Genomic DNA, 17,066 nt, shown 5'->3' with positions numbered 1-17,066 from the left:
CGACGTGTGCTCCAGCCTACAGAGACTGCTCCATTGTGGGAAAAGCCCGAGGTAGAATAACTCGCGAAATTATAGAAGCAGAAATGATTGATAGGCTTGGCGATAACTGTGTGTCTAAACCATCAATTGCACTTTCCCGCAAAGAGTTATCGTACCTGCGCAATAGTTTGTAAGGGTTCTTTTGCAAATAGCGCATGTATGATGTACGTGAAAAAGTTGTATATATGTATGGGTCCCTTGCTCGAAATAAAGATTGTTGCAAGTTAGCGCCTGTGTGTGTCACGTCTCACTTTCGTCCTCGTCTTTTTAACGCGCTATAAGCCTCACGATGTCTTACCAACAAGCCCAAATCACTGCTTTACAGCTAGTAAGGTGAGCTATCCAATTGGCCACCCAGGGCACGTCATTGATAATCTTTTCAACTTTATGCGGAAGAAATGTTGTTCGTAATAGTAGGAATGTTAGTTAATTTGTTTCTATAAAAAGAAACAATGCACACGAAAAATTTCTTCTTACACTTTAGCACTTCCGGCACACAGCAAGTGTTGTCTGCTTATGTGACAATGTGCTCCGTTTTGATGAGAGCTCTGCATTCACGGTCGGTGTCAGTCTTTTTGCGAGCACCATGATTCGCCTTTGTTGTATTCTGGGCTGCAAACGTAGCGACTGGCAATATGTCAAGCTGTGATATCGCATCCTTCTGCAAGGCAGCAGACGAGTGGAGTGGCTGCAGCGCATCGGACTGTCGCTAACTGATCGGTGCCAAAATTTGCGCAGTTGCGGCCGTCACTTTACGCCGGAGGATTACTACCGCAATAGTGTTTCGCAAATCCGGTATTTGAGTAAAGGCAAGCGCAAGGAGCAGGGCTTGGCTGTTTGACCGTGCCATTTCACAGGATGAGCAGAAGTTCAAACGTGAATGGTCTGCATGGTGCAGCCATCTGGTGGCACTGAGCTCAACTAAACACAGCAGCAGTAACGAAGTATGCTGGTATGAATTTTTCGCAGGAGCACAATCGTTAACACATTTTTTTGTAACTGCTTAAAATGTTTTACACTTGGTTAGAGCAATATTAGCTCTTTGTTTGGCTGGTTAAGCTCTGCGCCACCAGGTGGCTGGACCGTGCAGACCGATCAGGCCGCTCACATACGTCTACGCTAAAGTTCCTTCATCAGCTTGAGTTTGTGCCTCCACCCATCAGTCGAAACGCCCAGCTCGCCTGTTGTTACCGGAATACCAGACGGCTTTGGCGCTGCGACAGAATGCTCGCAACACATACTGCTTCGATAGCTCTCACTTGGGGTCGACTGCCAAGCAACTGGCAAAGAGGTTGGAGAGACTTAAAGCTTGGGCAAATTGGTGTGCCGTTCTTTTTACAACAGCGCAAAGGACTAGGATGAGACACAGCGCTGTGTATGTGTACTCGTCTCGTCCTAGTTGTTTGCGCTGTTGTAAAAAGGTTGGAGAGGCTTTGCGTGCTCACTTCTAGTCAACCAGAAGTAGACGACATGACATCCCATCATGACACAGAGCCAGTGAAGGCGGAGCTTAGCCCCGATCACTCGGTGAACGAGTTGAGGAGAAAATGCATGGCTATGGAGGAGGGTAACTTGTAATCGTCCATAGATCTCTCAATATGAGACGCTTCACACAAATTGGGGTGCAAATTATTAACTTTAGCTGTACCCTATGCGTCTACAAAATTTGTCCGAACCGTTAAAGGGGCCCTTAAAACAGGTTTGACATAGCAAGGTTTCACTGTATATACTCATGTGCAGATGGTTATAAATGTAAAGGACACATATATTTGTATACAATGTTGACTAAAGCAGCTCAAAATTGTTGATTATTTATAAGTACAACTTCTTTGGAGAGGTGGTTCTAGTCAACACAGAACGAGGCAGAAAGCACTGAAAGAAACAGTTTAATGTGACATGGTTCAAGACCAATGTTATAATGCTGATCAAATTGAGATGTTGTAGCAGGGTTGAGAAATTATTTTATTGGGCATAGTCAAAGGAAGGTAGGCAGTTAAACTGATGTAACAAACTTCAGTAATAACGAAATCGTCGATGCAACAGCAATTTTCATAAGATGCCTAATGAACACCATGTGTTTTTATTTCTTTAACCTCTATATAATGACGTGTGTTTATCTGCAATTTCATTCTAACGAAATGTCAGTGCTGCTGCAAATGGAGGTAATAAAGTTTAACTTCTACGGGTGCCACTGGTGAAATGGTTGAATTGCAAAAGGTTGTTTGTGAACCCACCTTTGAAGTTGCACACTGTGTGGGAAAGAGAGGCTGGCGAAGCGCTCCGCAAAACAGTCAGCCATAGCGTCCGAGACCAGTCAATGCATGTCACTCGGTCTCGCAGGCCATATTCTGTTACTGCAGTGTTGAACAGCGGCACTACGGGGCAAACATATTGCCGCATCGTATTGTGCATTCGTATCGGCAAATTATGGTATAGTGGGAGGATTTGTAGCATGCCTTTCATTGAGAAACAAGCAAAGTGCTGTGCTGAATGATTACACTGTGCACGAGAAGTTCTAAACAGTTCAGCTTCACTGTTTGGACCTGCCGAGTGCATACCGCTAAAGGCACTCAATGTAAATCTGCAATGGCAGACTCTTGCATTGTGTGTCTATTCTCATTGCACATCAACTCAGAATCGTGGCTTCTATACAGTGATGTAATCGACTAATCAAAGTAATAAAAGAAATAAGCTGCTATAACATTACCACTGTGACCGAGTCTGACCAGTTCAGGTGGGTGTCGACGCTGGCTCCCGTAGGACTGCCCGACATAAACGTGCTTGTGCAGGAAACGCAAATTTCCCGGAAACGGCCATCAGTACACGGAGCAATTGGCTTCCAGGGCATTTCGATAGGGAGGGGATGATGTGGCCGCAGTTATTTTGCTTGCTTGTCAGTAATTTGTTTAACAGCAACATGTAATGTGTCAACAGATATCCAAGCACCACCGTTTTATCTGCATTCCCCCAACTTCATGCTATAACTGGCTGTCTGTACCTCGTCAGTCGATTTTGTTTCTCTTCTCCTCTCGGCAACATGTTTTGCACTAGCTTCTACCACTCTGAGCTTTCCTTAAATTACTTGTGGCACTTTACCATAAAAATCTCCCTTAAACCATGTAAATTCCTGTTCATGACTGTTCCTAAATAAAAAAAAATTAAGAATGAACACCATCACCTGTGGTTTTAGACTTGACTGCATTTCTGCGGCAGCTTTTTGCATGGTTAGGCAAAGCACGGGGCACACTCTTGACGAGATGAGAGTACTGAGTACTGTGAGAGTACTGAGAGATGAGTACTGTGAGCAAATGAAGGTGCCTTTTCCAGTGTAAGCACAAAAATAATGTAGGATGTGTATCCTGAGTACACAAATCAAGTAAGCAAGACTGACTGTACAGACGAATGACAGCATAACGCAATGGTGGGAGCTGCGGCTTGTACTACCTAGGCGATTTCATCGCTTGGGGATGGTGTACTGCTTGCCGTAGTGGCTGGGTCTGCCTGCCTTCACTATGGTTTGTTGGAGCAATTGTGGCAAATTGGGCCAAGGACAGTGCATTGATCTATCCTGCTACAAAATGGCATTTTAGTGGAAAATTGAACCATGCCGGCGCCAAAGATGCATAAGAGCCACCTCGTTAGCAAAACTGAAACCTAAAGCATGCTATCAGTATCATCGTCGTCATTGAGGGGGATCGAGTGATCGTAGCCCACTTACACAGCTGACGCTGCTGATGCCATCAGTTCTCCATTTGCTGCTTTTGCTCTTTTGTTGTGTCTCTCTCTGGCGGAGGTTACAATGCTCTGTTGCTGTGCGGTCTTGTCTGTGCCATTTGTGGGGCAGCTCTGTATTCATAGTACCACTGTGATGTTGAGCTCTCGTAATTAGGCTGTCAAATAAAAAAGCAGCTTCGGTGGTGTTCATTCCCACATCGTTTAGCATAGGCAGTGACGGTGCTATAACTTGTAATGCGCATCCTCAGCCGTTGGCTAGAAGGAGGAGGAGAAAGAGAGAGAAAGACAGGGAGGTTAGCAACGGCTGGCCAATAATTTTCTATTGGTGGGGACCTTCTTTTCAAGCCTGCATGATTGAAAGGATACATCCCGTTGTTGTCATTCAAAGAAGCTTTCACGTGACCCAATGCACAGTTATGCAAGAGAGACTCTGTCCATTGAAAGTAAAGAAATCTCTGGACGTCCTCACTGTAACTTCAGTTTAATCGTGAACATCCTTTGGATATAGGGTATTACTGCACGTCCTTGTTCTATGACGTTTATATTTATTATTTATTCCGGTAATGTTGACACCATTTGGTGCACAAATTTATGTTGGACACTGTGCCAAAGGGGCTTATCGCTTTGTCGAATCGGCTCTTTTCGTGTGCCAAGATCTGCTCCGAGAGGTCAAATGGCTGTTCCACTACTGATAGCCTTAGACAGTGGAACACGGCAACTGGCATCAGATTAAGGTTTTGCTGTGTACATGTGGCTGCCTATAGAAGTATTTCAGTTGTTTTCAAGTTTTTATTTGAATGTTGAGGACGTAAATAACGGGGAGGAAAAATGTGAAAGTTGACAAGAAGGTAAATGAAAAAAGAAACATTGAAGTCTGGGAAACATCGGTGAAGCGCCAACAGTGGTGCACTATCGATGAGTGACGCTTGTAAGCCTGAGCTAACTCTTGTTCCAGGAGGTAATGGCTTCCAAGTGATGCTGTGTGAGAGCGTGCAGGCATGAGCATTTGGTTATCATCGTCACCTTATTTTTTTGAACTACTATTGTGGCATTTTTGGATTTTCATTTTCCTCACTTTTTCCCATTTGGAGCACTGGGAAGAGCAGTTTCGTTGAGTGACTGTGACTCCCACTTTGTTTACTTCTCGAAAGGAGATTGCAAGCATGCAGCTGTGAACGATTGCTCCAGCAAACACCGCACAAAGCATTGTAATGCCTAGTGCACAGTACATTTTGCCAGCTATCTAGTCACTGTTTCACATTACCAGCGAAATTATGTATATATTTTTTGCAATAAGTGAGGGTTCTGTGCCTTGAAATCCTAGAAAGAAAGCTGGCAAGTAACAGAATGGAGTAACTAAATTAATTAATTAATTAGGCACTCTCTTCGGCTTACTCAGTCACCTAAGATGATGTTAGCCGTGACTCAGCTGTGTGTAACAGCGTAGCAGGCGACCGATGAAGCTGGAGCGAGTGCCAAAACACGATGGCCTGCTCCCACGTGACCACCTTCTGCATCACGACACTTCCTGGGAAGTGAAACCAAAACTGGCTCCTGAAAACGTCTTATATTAAAAAGCAAGATATCCCATAAACATAAAACAGAGACACCGTCGGAGGCATTCATCCATCTTTGTCTGCCACTGGGCTGTTTAAAAACTTTCATCACTGTTGGTGACATATAACTCGCTGAAAATGTCTGCCTCATTGAACACACTGTCACTACACTCGATGCTTTCATTCAGCATTAAATATTCCGAATTATGCGATCAGTTTTCATGAAGCTACACTTCTAAACCAAATTGGGCATTGCGTGGTCAGAAATCCCTGCTATAGAGCATGAATGAAAAAAAAAAACAATGGATAGCCTGTATGCCATCTATCAGCCATAGAAGGAACTCACCAGGACATTAAAATAGAGTTGACGTGCACAGCTCGTTACTGCCATTGACAAATGTAATGGACACATAGATGAGTCAGGTCCAACCTTTTTGCAAGATAAGAAAGAATAAAGAAAGCTTGTAGATAAGAAATACTTTTCTGCAGCACTTATATGGTCCATTTTAACTAATAATGGCAATCTGCATTTCACTGTCTAAATGCTGCGATCTCGCTGCCTCGCCTCTAAAGGTTATGACTATAATGCGACAGTGCTTGGCACCATAGGTGTTATTCTCAAGTGATAATGGTTTTACGATACAATCTTTTTCATAAGATTTCACATTATATGGCACCAGACGAGGTGGGGAGCTTGGCACCGCACCAGAAATATTGCTGGTCATATACACACGCACGCAAAATCTTGTGAAAGTTGATTGTATCCCCTGAAGCGATTGCTGAGAATGCCACACCGTGTCTTCCATCACTGCAGGCAAACTCTCACGGGGCACCTTCTCCGGCACAAGGGCGTGCGTCAGCATCAGTGCGACCTCTGCCCCCAGAGCTTCTACTTCCATGTCGACCTGACCAGCCACCAGCGCCGGCACACGGGTGAGCGGCCATTCAAGTGTCGCGTATGCCACCGCTGCTTTGTCGACCATGCTGACCAGCTGCGCCACGAGCGGTTGTACAGTGGCGACCGGCCCTACCACTGCCCCATCTGCCAGCGCAGGTTTGGCCGCAACAGCGTCCTCGAGCGGCACCTGATGTGCCACACGGGCGAGCGACCATACCAGTGCCACCTCTGCCCAAACACATTTACGCGCTCCTACCTGCTCCAGGACCACTTGAAGGACCACCCACAGCCGCAGCACTGCCTCAGTTCTCTGAGTATGCACACGAAAATGAGAGGAAAGCCGCGGCAACGTAAGATAACGGCTGCCGCTGCTGTCTCCATGTCAGCTGTGCCAGGAGGGCAGCCCAGTTCAGCATCTCCATTCCCTACTCAAACAGTGGTGGCTGCTTCCACATCTTCTGTTCCTGGAAAGAAGCTTGATACAGCACATGTGTCATCCGTCCGGGAAGCAGCTGCTGCTTCAACCTTATCCGCAATCCCAAAGGAGGTGCCGCATTTAGCACCTTCACCGCTGCACAATGCTAGTGCACCCAAAGTAAAACAGGCCTCGAAATGCAAGGCAAAAGGCAAGGCAAAAGGCAAGGCAAAAGACCAAGCAAAGCCTGTGTGCAGCCCAGTGAGCAGTTCGTCTTTGTTGGGTTATTGCACCCTGTCCGAGGCGGAGCTTGGCTATGCATTTGTGCCCCCACTTTCATCTTCGGTAAACCAGAATTTGCACCTTCAGAAACATGTCTATGAAAGAAAGCCAGGAAACCTCAGGAACGTGCGAGCAAATCAGCAGCAGAAGAACATGGTGGCTTCTGGCACCTCATCTGCAGTGGTGATCAGTGCGACACCTAATGTACCATCCTCATCATCTCCACGACCGACAGCTGATGTGGCCGAGGTCAAACAGGCCTCGAGAGTTGACTACATGCACCGTCCAGCTACTTTCATGGTTTCGCCGCTGTCGCCAGAGACCCAGACCGCAAATCTGGTTGCGAGGGCTCAGCCCATGATGTATCCACCGGGCAGCTACAGAATTTTACCACCTCACGGTGATTTATATGGAGCAAGTGGGCATGGACTGGTGGTTTCATCTTTCACTGACCACAGCTCGCTGGTCAGCAACAACGCGTGCAAAGTGTTGTCGCAACCTGCACTCGAAGGTGCTGCTTTCCTGCTCCCCCATGACGCTGTGCCAGGTGGTGGTCACGGGGTGTCTGAAGTAGAGCCACAGGCTGGCCTTTCGCGCCCACTGTGGGGAGACCAGGATCTGCAACAAACCGACAACCAGTGTATCGCAGAACTGAAGGAGGAGCTCAATCTCATGAATTCGTTGTCTGCATGCCCAGTTGTCCCAGAAGACATAGGAAGACACTCTAGGTATCTGTCTGCGGCACTTAGCCTCATGTCATCGTGGTCAAAGTATTGCATCCTGCGCGAAGGCAGTTCTCCCTGAAGTGATACCAAAGATTAAGGATTTTGCTGTGTTTCTCTTGCTTTTGTGCAAATTTAGCACATGCGTAACCGAATGAAAAAGTCTAGTCGAGTGAAGGTGGGCTCAGTGGGTTGAGGCTTTGTGCCACTTTTTGATTCTGCAAAAAGCAATGTCGAAAAAGAGCGACCATTTACTTTGAAAATGAAGTGGGAAGGGACAGTCATCTTAGTGAAGTTCAGTGCTCGATGTAGTGTCAGCGGTGTATGGGCCATTGTCACAATGTGATGAAAAGGTGCTCTTTGACTGCGATGGTCCTTTACTTTTCATAATATGCTTTTTCTCACTACCGGTAATTGCTTAGCTCTGCTGTGGCAAGCTGAGGTCATTGCAAACACCAGTTCCATTATTATGTCTAAGAGTATTTGTGTGGACTGGAACCATTAAGGTGCTTTACTTCCACCTTTCCCTACTGCAGCAATACGTGTGATATTCCTATTGCCGCTACTGTTGCCGCTGTTGTACTTTGCCCGCCCCTCTCCTCACTCTCCACCCACACACACAGACAGTTACTGCAGTTGAGGGAAATTGCGAAACTACCTTTGCTGCAAGTAATGCTTTGTAGTTTGTCTTAACGGAAGGTGACTGTGATATATCGGAAAGGCAGGACTGTAGCCTCTCCCATATCTTTTTGTATTTTATACAATGCCTGTCCAATACCAATGCAAACAGTGGAGCCAGTGACTTGCTGTTGTATATACAGCAACCAAAATCTGGGTGACGTCCACTCTCTAACTAAAATTTTCCCCCAGCCCTGGCTTTGCTCAACTGGGCAGGCACAGTACAAGTACAATAAGCTGTATAAGCCTTGTCTCAGCCTGTGATATATTATTATATAATCTGTGACTTCTTGAAACATGGATTTTGACACAACCAGCGTAACTGTCAGCTCCGTGATTGGACTACCATGGACCAGGATATGATTGGTGCGCTTACTGTAGCAGTTGTCTTGATCAGATTGAAGCCAGCTGGAATACTTGTGGGGTGCCTGACATAATGTGTGAAACTAATTATTCGTACTCTGTTATAGAATGTGGGGCTTCGTGTTCTCGGTGTCAGATGGGCATTCTGACATGATGACATTCCCAAATCCACTGCTTGCTTGAGGGAGTGTACCAACCCGGTATTAACTGTTACCTTGCCCTTGCAATATTGTTATTGACTACCAGTCAGTGTCATTATTAGCTCTAAATAGTTTCAGAGGAGAATGCATACTCTGATGGGCTACTTTTTACAACAGCAGTTAAAAACGTGGCAGCAAATGATGACTGCAATTTAGCTACTTAGAAGGGCGTTGCGATTGCTCTGATCGCATTTACTATTTACAAGGCCATACAGAAGAATTTGAAGTTCTATAAGGAACACAATATTCCTTCCATTCAGAGGCTTTGCTTGCAGTGCATGGAACTTCACATACGTTTGTTAATAAAAGGAAAATTTCACTTCTGATGTCCCATTTTCTGCGGGGCTGTGGTGAATGCTTACCATTTCATAACACTGCTCTCTGTTCTGCTTTCTCCTTGCTTGTGGAACTGCCTATTTGGTCTTTGAGCATGCAGTCACCAACATTATCTTTTGTCCTTGTATCTGGTTTTTCTCGTGATTACTCTCAGACAGATACAGGAAAAAGGTCTCTGCTATGATTCTCTAGCAATACCTAGTTGCCTGAACAAGCTTTAGCGAAAGTTGTTTTTGTTTTACTTCCTACTGACATGCAGAGCTTGGGAACCACATCCTGTGAAATCTAACTAGGAAGGAGCAAAGTAATTTTGTGGTACTATGTAGGACACACGGTTGGGACAGTAACCTAAGAAAAGTTAGCACCTTTCAGGCTTATCTTGTTCCCAAAAAATAATCGTCCTCTATCCTGAATGCCTTTCCTGTAATGCTGCACGCTTTCAGGCCACAAACAGCATGTGCATTATCAGTATGACATCGCATATTTTACAGGAGAGTAGTGAGCGCAGAGCTTCAACGAAAATAAACTAAGACAGATGAGAACCATCATTTGAAGATAAGATACGCCCTGAAGGGTGTAAACTTTTTTTAGAGTGCACTATTCAGCTGTTGCAGTAACTGCATGGTATTCAGTGGCTGGACAAGAATGTAGCAGCAAACAGAATGCATGTTTGAGCGAGTATGTACTGTCAGCGTAAAATCAAACATGAACAACTCCGATATGACTTCAGTGTGTTCTGTTTCCTGGGTCACCTGAATTTGTAATGGTAGCCAAGTTCTGGCACCAACGTGTACACTTGGCAGTGCTTTATGCATAGAAACTGGTTACGTTGTGATTACAAGTCACACTTACATGTAATTACTCTTATTAGGATTGCAAATTTGGTAAGTTTTGCTTGCCCCGGTCATAACGGTGATCAGTGTGTCCCTTGTTTTCTTTCACTTGTGCCCTTCGTAAGGGGTGCTCCTGATAATGTAATTATATCTAATAGATGGTGGTGTCTGTTATTCCCTGCTCACATTTCAGTTTATGCCAATTAGCATGTGCATGCGGGTTTGCACCCACTCATCTTGTAAGCCAGCCAGTAATGAATGAGAGAAACCTAAGCGGTCAAAATTAATCCAGAGCCCCCACTATGGCTTATCTCATAATCGGATCATGGTTCTGGCACGTAAACCCCAGAATTAATTTTTAGAGCACAGCTCTTAAACGACAATTCCTCCGGCAAGCGTCGGCGTTCCCGGTATAACAGAGCGAACGAGCACAGCGAAATATGAAAGTGAATGCAGCGTGTAGCGGGGGATGAAATAAGTGGCAAGAGAGAAGAGACGCGAGGAGGAAGGCGGAGAGGAGGGTGCAGTGGAACTATGAGGTGGAAAGGAGAGGAAGGTATGGCGAAAGCGTGAGAAAAGCGTAATGCGGCGACGGTGGCTACAAGATGATGCCAGAGTAGCACGCGTTGTTTGGGAGCTTTGTTGGCAGAGGCTTCTGTGAATTGCGCCCATGCGTCACGCCCGCGCTGGCCCCACATCGCTGGCTCTCGCAATCTCCAGATTAGCGAGGCAGTGGCACCGCACTTCACTCCATTTGCAACGTGCCGCACGAGACCGATTGTCCACGCCAGCCAATATGTCGGGAAACGAAGACACGTATCGAGCTGTGCTCAAATTTTGCATCAGGAAGTATCGCAATCGGTGGTGTATTTCTTTCTTAAAGGGCACTCTTAATGTAGTTAATGTTCTTAATGAATCTTTCCTGTGCTCTTGACTTGTCACTAAGGCTTCGTTCACACTTGGGAAGCGAAAAGAGCGAAAACGCCAAAGTGGGCACAAATTTATTTCGTAGGTGTCCAAGATGTTCACATTTGTTTTGCCACTGCTTTCGCCAAGACTACCTACAGTGAGTGCACTTGTCCGCAAGGTTATCCTTGTCACTACGCCATTTCAAGCAGTGAGTTCATTCATTTATCCATTGGTCATCTAAGAGGGGGTATCCAAAAGAAACCGGAGTAGTGCCGCACTGGGTGGACCTATCGTAGTACACATTTCTTCCGCTGGTTGAGCATAGCGCAACTTGTTTCAGGTTCATTGCACCTGGCGGCTTCTCCCAGGAAAAATTTCTTCGGGTACAGTGAGTTTTTTTCGGGAAATCAGTTTTGCGTTTTGTTTTTTCTCGTGGCTGATATAAGTGAAGAGTGTGTTGCTGTGAAATTTTGTTTCTTGCTTGGGAAAAATGCCACACAAACTGCTGACATGGTCAACACTGCTTATAAGGAAGGTGCTATTGGAAAAACTGATGTGTACGAGTGCTTTTCTCGGTTCAAAAAGGGAAATGTCGATTCATGACAAACCTTGGCCTGAACATCCGTCAACTTCACGAAGGGATAAAATGTCGAAAAATTTTCTGCACTTGTGCTTGAAGGCCGACAGCGCACCACCGAAGAGTTGGAGAAGTTATCCGGCATACCTTGGAGCTTGGTACAGTGAAATGTAGCGGAAGATTTGGGAATGAAAATGGTCGCTGCAAAATTTGTGCCTCGAGTTTTGACAGACGAGCAAAAAGATGATTGAGTGGAAGTATGCCGTGCTTTGAAAGAACAACTCCAATGCGATCCAGACTTTTTTTTTTTCAAGGTTACTGTTCACGGGACATGATGCTATTCGTATGACCCAAGAAACCGAACATAATCAAGCCAGTGTACGACACAATTGTCACCTCACCCAAAAAAAGCATGCCAAGTGGAGCCGAACATCAAGACCATGCTCATTTGTTTTTTTTTTAATGTGAAGAGGATAGTGCATTCAGAGTTTGTTCCACCGAGTCGGGCTGTTAATCAAGCTTTTTATTTAAAAGTACTGAACAGATTGCATAACAGTGTGCAACAAAAAAGGCCGGGTTTTTTGAAGTTGAGGGACTGGTTTTTCCACCACGACAATGCACCAGCTCGCAGAGCCATCTCGGTGCACCAGTTTTTGGAGAAAAATAGCATGACTCCCTTTCCCCACGCCCCTTACTTATCTGACCTGGCGCTCCGTGTGGCCCGTTCTTTTTTCTCTTTTCTTTGAATGAAGAAGAGCACGAAAGATCTGATTTGGCGACATAGAAGAGGTGAAAGAAGACATGAGAAAGCAGCTATCAGCCATCAAAACAAATGAGTTTGAAAAATATTTCAAAGAATGGAATTGCAGATTGGACAAATGTATGAAATGCAATGGAGAGTACTTTGAAGGTGTCAAGGTTGTTTTGTAAAAAATAATTGCATAGCTTTTTAAAAGGAATTCCGATTACCATTCAGTACCCCCTCGTATAGACGTATTGCATCCAACTTTGGCCACAGATTTGAACAATGAATAAATAGTTTTAATCCACTTGCCTGTTTTTTTTTGTTTTTTTTTCTGGAGATGCACAAGGAAGAGCTTAAGTAGTGGGTGCTCGAGAGAAATGGTGATAGATTCGCCTGGCTCTGCAAAAGCACGAGAAGTTCGGACTTGGCAACATTTTGCTGTTACACCTTTTGCTAATCCCCACCTCCTCAGAAATGTTCATCCAAATCTGGCTCTTGTGGAAAGCGTTCTTGTAGAGTAGAGGCTGTGAGTTTTATCGCATAGCACAGAGTAATTTTTCATTGCATCGATAACACCATCACTAACATCACCACTAACACTCTGGGCACCATATTCTGTGTTTACATGCCAATGCAGCTTCCAACAATCTGTAACAAAATTTAGCTTTTCAGTCTGAGAGCAATTCAGCTTGCTACCTAGTTTTCCATCCGCTTAGGCGGAAAAGCAGGGCGATTTCTGTGGTCTTTTTCTGCTTTCACCCACTTTGACACAAAGTGTGAACGTAGCCTGAGTGTTGAGCAAAGCTTGGAGCATCTTGACACGCAAAAAGTATTTTTGGTTATGGTCGGACCTAATGACATTAGCCTAAACGGGTGTTAAGGCAATTTTGTGCCAGTTACCTTGCCGTCATATTAATGCAGTCGCTTTACTGTGCTAAGGCAGGCAATGAATCCTACTGCTGTTATATGACAATGCATTAGCATGCAATGAGTGGGGAATCATTTTTGATGCCACCCATGCTGTGGGCTTGAACAGAGCAAAAACCGGCTTTTCAGAAACCATCATGGCTAAACTCTCTTGGTCTTATTGCTTAGAGCTTATATATAGGGTGTTGCAATCAAATTTCCATTAAGCGGCCAGGCTGGCTTATTTGCTTTGACAAGCTTTTAAAGTTTTTTCCTGTGCCACCAGCATGGCCCAAGACATAGGAAAGCCAAGCTGGTATGTTTTGACTTGTGCAATTTACAAGAATACGCCAGCTAAGAATGCTGTGGTGGGTGAAGAAGTTGTAAAGGCACTATCCAAGTCTCGTATGAGATGTTTTTGAAAATGTTTTCTACAGTGATAACTGTTAACAAAACTGAAAAGCAAAATATCGGAGGTTTTATCCAGCAGCTGCATTGTGATAAGGGTGGAATGCAAAAACACTCATGTGCCATGCATTTGGGGACACATTAAAAAAACCTGGTGGTCAAAATTGATCCAGAGCCCCCCCCACTACGGCGTCATAATCTGATTGTGGTTTTAGCACCAGAAACCCTACAATTAATGTTTTTATTTTAATACTCATAGTGTAGTGTTTGTCTTTTATTTCTTGTAGAAGACATCATCGAAAAAGAACTGTTCATCCCCACCAACTGCAAGGTTGAGACTATCAAGAGTCATTGTGCCATCATTGTCACTGTAGTGACATCACCATGCTTGTCAGTCTTTGTCGCACCAGCTTCTGCTCCTGTTTTGGTTGCTACTCAACGTTTTCGTTTGAAAGGACCCTTTCTGCAACCTTTCTGTCATGTTCCGACCTTTCTGTCACGGCTCCACTGCAGATTTGTAGCTAATAGCCATTACCACTGTTACTGTTTTATGTTTTATGTTTCTCTTTTCTGGCTTCTGGAAATTCACGCTATGACTGCACTGTCCTTTCTCATTTTTTCTACCTCTCATGCAGGGCAGAGAGTGGACAGTGTCCAGTTATTTGTACTATCCCTATTGGTAAGGATCTGTGATATAGTTTATAATTGGCACTTTATATATACAGGGAGCGTTACTTGATCGAATTATCTTAAATAGGCTCTGCAACACTTCTTGAGCACAGCAAGCAAACTTGCATAACTCATCAGGAAGTATTTTGTCAGATTCCTCCAAGCCAAATATTCTGTACCTGCAGCTGGGAGGCCAGACTTTTGCTGGAAAGGTTGCTCCCCTTCCTTTTAAGCTTTTGGAGAGCACCGCCACTTTTTTATCCATTGTAGTACACAAGAGTAAAATGATAGCCATTGGGCAGATTTCTCCGTGTCACAAAGCCTAAATGTCAAAAGCAGTGTATGAAAATGGCACACAACAACCCATTTCAGCCGGACAGTTGGTGTGAGCAGCCTGTTTTTGCAGATAGAGTCCATTCACAATGACAACTGACGAATTATAGATAGATAAACTTTATTAAACGAATAATCAGAATAATCGCTAATGGTCAGGGCCTCTAGTCCAGGGCTCCGCTGGCTCTTGCCATCTTGTCAGCTATCTGGATCAGCTTGGATCAGCTTGAGCTGGTCGTCGAGGGTTGAGCTGGACAGCAGTGCCTCCCATTGCTCCCTCGTGATGTTCGTGTTGTGGTGTTCTATATTATGTAGCGTGCACTCCCATGTAATGTGGTATAGGGTTGGTGTGGTCCCGCACCACGGTCTTCATCCTTGTAGGCTGTGGGGTGTATGTGATGTAATAGGTGTAGGTTTGTGTAAGTGCCTGTTTGGAGCCTACACTAGGCAACAGCATCCTCTGTCTAGATTTTGATGGGGTGGTGGGCATTGCAAGTGACTCCCTCTGCGGTAGTTCACGATGGCTGAAGTCAACAGGGCCCGGCTCTTTGTGATGCCAGTGTGGCCCGGTATCCAGATAATGGCTTGAGTGGTGATGTCCCCGGGGTCCTCCTTGAGTATTTGGGCTAGGACTTGTGCAGCAGGTCTTCCGACTCATCCCTGTAGGAAGTTGTGACAAGCCTGCTGAGAATCCGTGAGGATTGTCAGTGGTTTGTTTGCGTGTTGGCCTTTGTAGATGGCTAATGCGGATGGCCAGCTCTTCGGCTTTCTTGATCATGCAGGGGTGGGTCGAGGCAGTGGAGGTAACGTGGCCTTAGCGGTTGCATACCACTGCTACTGCACCCTTGTTCTTCGTCCCATACATGGCGGTGTCTGTAAAATGGGCCGTGGTATGGAACCTGAATGTTTTCTCCATGTACTGGGCAATGATATCGGCTGAAACTATTTCTCTGTTTAGGAACATCGCTATTAAGGACTGCACACTGTTAAGATGTGCTTTGTAATCCTTTATTGCAATCTTCTGAAAAATTATTGTGGCAGCTGTCTTTTGAGGTGCCTATCTGCTACCAGGGATAGGGAATGTTGGCGACAGTGATTAGTTTCCTCTTGATATGCAGTGTTGTGTTGCATTGGGAGGAAGGGGTCCTGTTAGTCATTGAGCACTGCATTCATTTGGTTTCCTCAATGGGTGCAAGGAACATAACATGATTTTGTATTGTTGCGCAAAGTGACACGGACACAGACTAGAAGCAGACAGGACGAGCGCTCGTCCTGTCTGCTTCTGGTCTGTGTCCGTATCACTTCGCATTACAATCCAAGATCATGTTACCGTACCAAGTCGCCCAACTTTCTATTCGTTTGCAAGGAACATAATTTTGATGCGTACCCCATGGCAACAGAATGTTTTTTTGAGTTCTTGTTGACTGTTCAACAGCATGAAACTGGGCAATAAACAGACTTGGGTCTTGAAGAGGGAAGAAAGGCAAAGTGGTATATCATCTTCTTCTTCACTGTGATCTGTCCTACATTTCTTTTTCGAAGTGACAGCATTTGAAGGTTCAGGACACTGCTTCCTCTGTCTGTCCATTGTTTCTGTTACACCATCACCAGGTTGTCATTGTTAAAGGCACACTAAAGAGAAATACTGAATCAGTTAACTAATAAATTGTACTTTCAGAACTCTACTTGCACTAATTTCGCAGTAAAGTGTTGAATACCGTGAGAGAAAATGAAGGCTGGACTTGCATTTATTAAATTTTACAGTGGCATCCCGGTGCCTGTGTGTCAGTGTGAAGTCATGGATTTCAATATATTTTCTTGCATTTAAGCCATTCTGGCGAAGTAGAAGTACTCGAAACTTGCAGAGTTCAGTTTTTGGCTCTGTATATATAAGGCTTTGGTTATATTAAAATGTAGTGTGTGCCAATGTGCTGAACAACCATTTAACTATTAATTTCTGTGTTACTTGCAACCAGAATGCCTGGGCAAGTTTGTGGTTGTAATCTGTGTTCTGTGCACCAAACATGAGGTAAAGGAGTTCCAGGAGGCGTCCATCATAGCCTCCTGTCACCCTGTAAGAATGAATGATCTCTCTGTTACTTTCTCACTTCCTCCATGCAAAATGTTTTTTAATGTCTTGTGCTATGCTGCAGTGTGTCATAAGCTTTCTTTTGCATGGTAAATTCCACATTGTTCGCTTCTGTAGTTTGCTGCAGTGCCCAACTCTAAATAGCGTTCATTGTGTTCATAAAGTGAATAGGATGTATGCTTCGCAATGCTTTCCAGATCTCGCTTAGAACTGGGCATATTGGCACATTGCAGACAAGTTGCCCGTCTGGGTTGTCCCAGACAATGCTGCAGAAAGAGCCTCGTAGAAAGCATCAGAGCTTGGGCTAGAAGTGAACATATACTCTGTTTCACACATGGTGGGAAATGCTGCGGAAGCTTTGCACGTAGTGATA

The 17,066-nt window shown here is 44.8% G+C and overlaps 1 protein-coding gene across 1 annotated transcript in view; it reads left to right on the top strand.

Annotated features, from left to right (window-relative positions):
* The window catches only part of LOC139057620 (uncharacterized), a 54,781-nt gene that overhangs the window by 24,350 nt on the left and 13,365 nt on the right, over nt 1-17,066 (top strand). Inside the window, exon 3 of the mRNA XM_070536169.1 lies at nt 6,145-7,653. Within this exon, the coding sequence (XP_070392270.1) occupies nt 6,145-7,653 (1,509 nt within the window). The remainder of the gene's footprint in view (nt 1-6,144; nt 7,654-17,066) is intronic.

Source organism: Dermacentor albipictus, chromosome 3 (assembly GCF_038994185.2).
Source record: "Dermacentor albipictus isolate Rhodes 1998 colony chromosome 3, USDA_Dalb.pri_finalv2, whole genome shotgun sequence".
Lineage (NCBI taxonomy): Eukaryota > Metazoa > Arthropoda > Arachnida > Ixodida > Ixodidae > Dermacentor > Dermacentor albipictus.
This window is presented reverse-complemented; position numbering and strand designations above follow the sequence as displayed.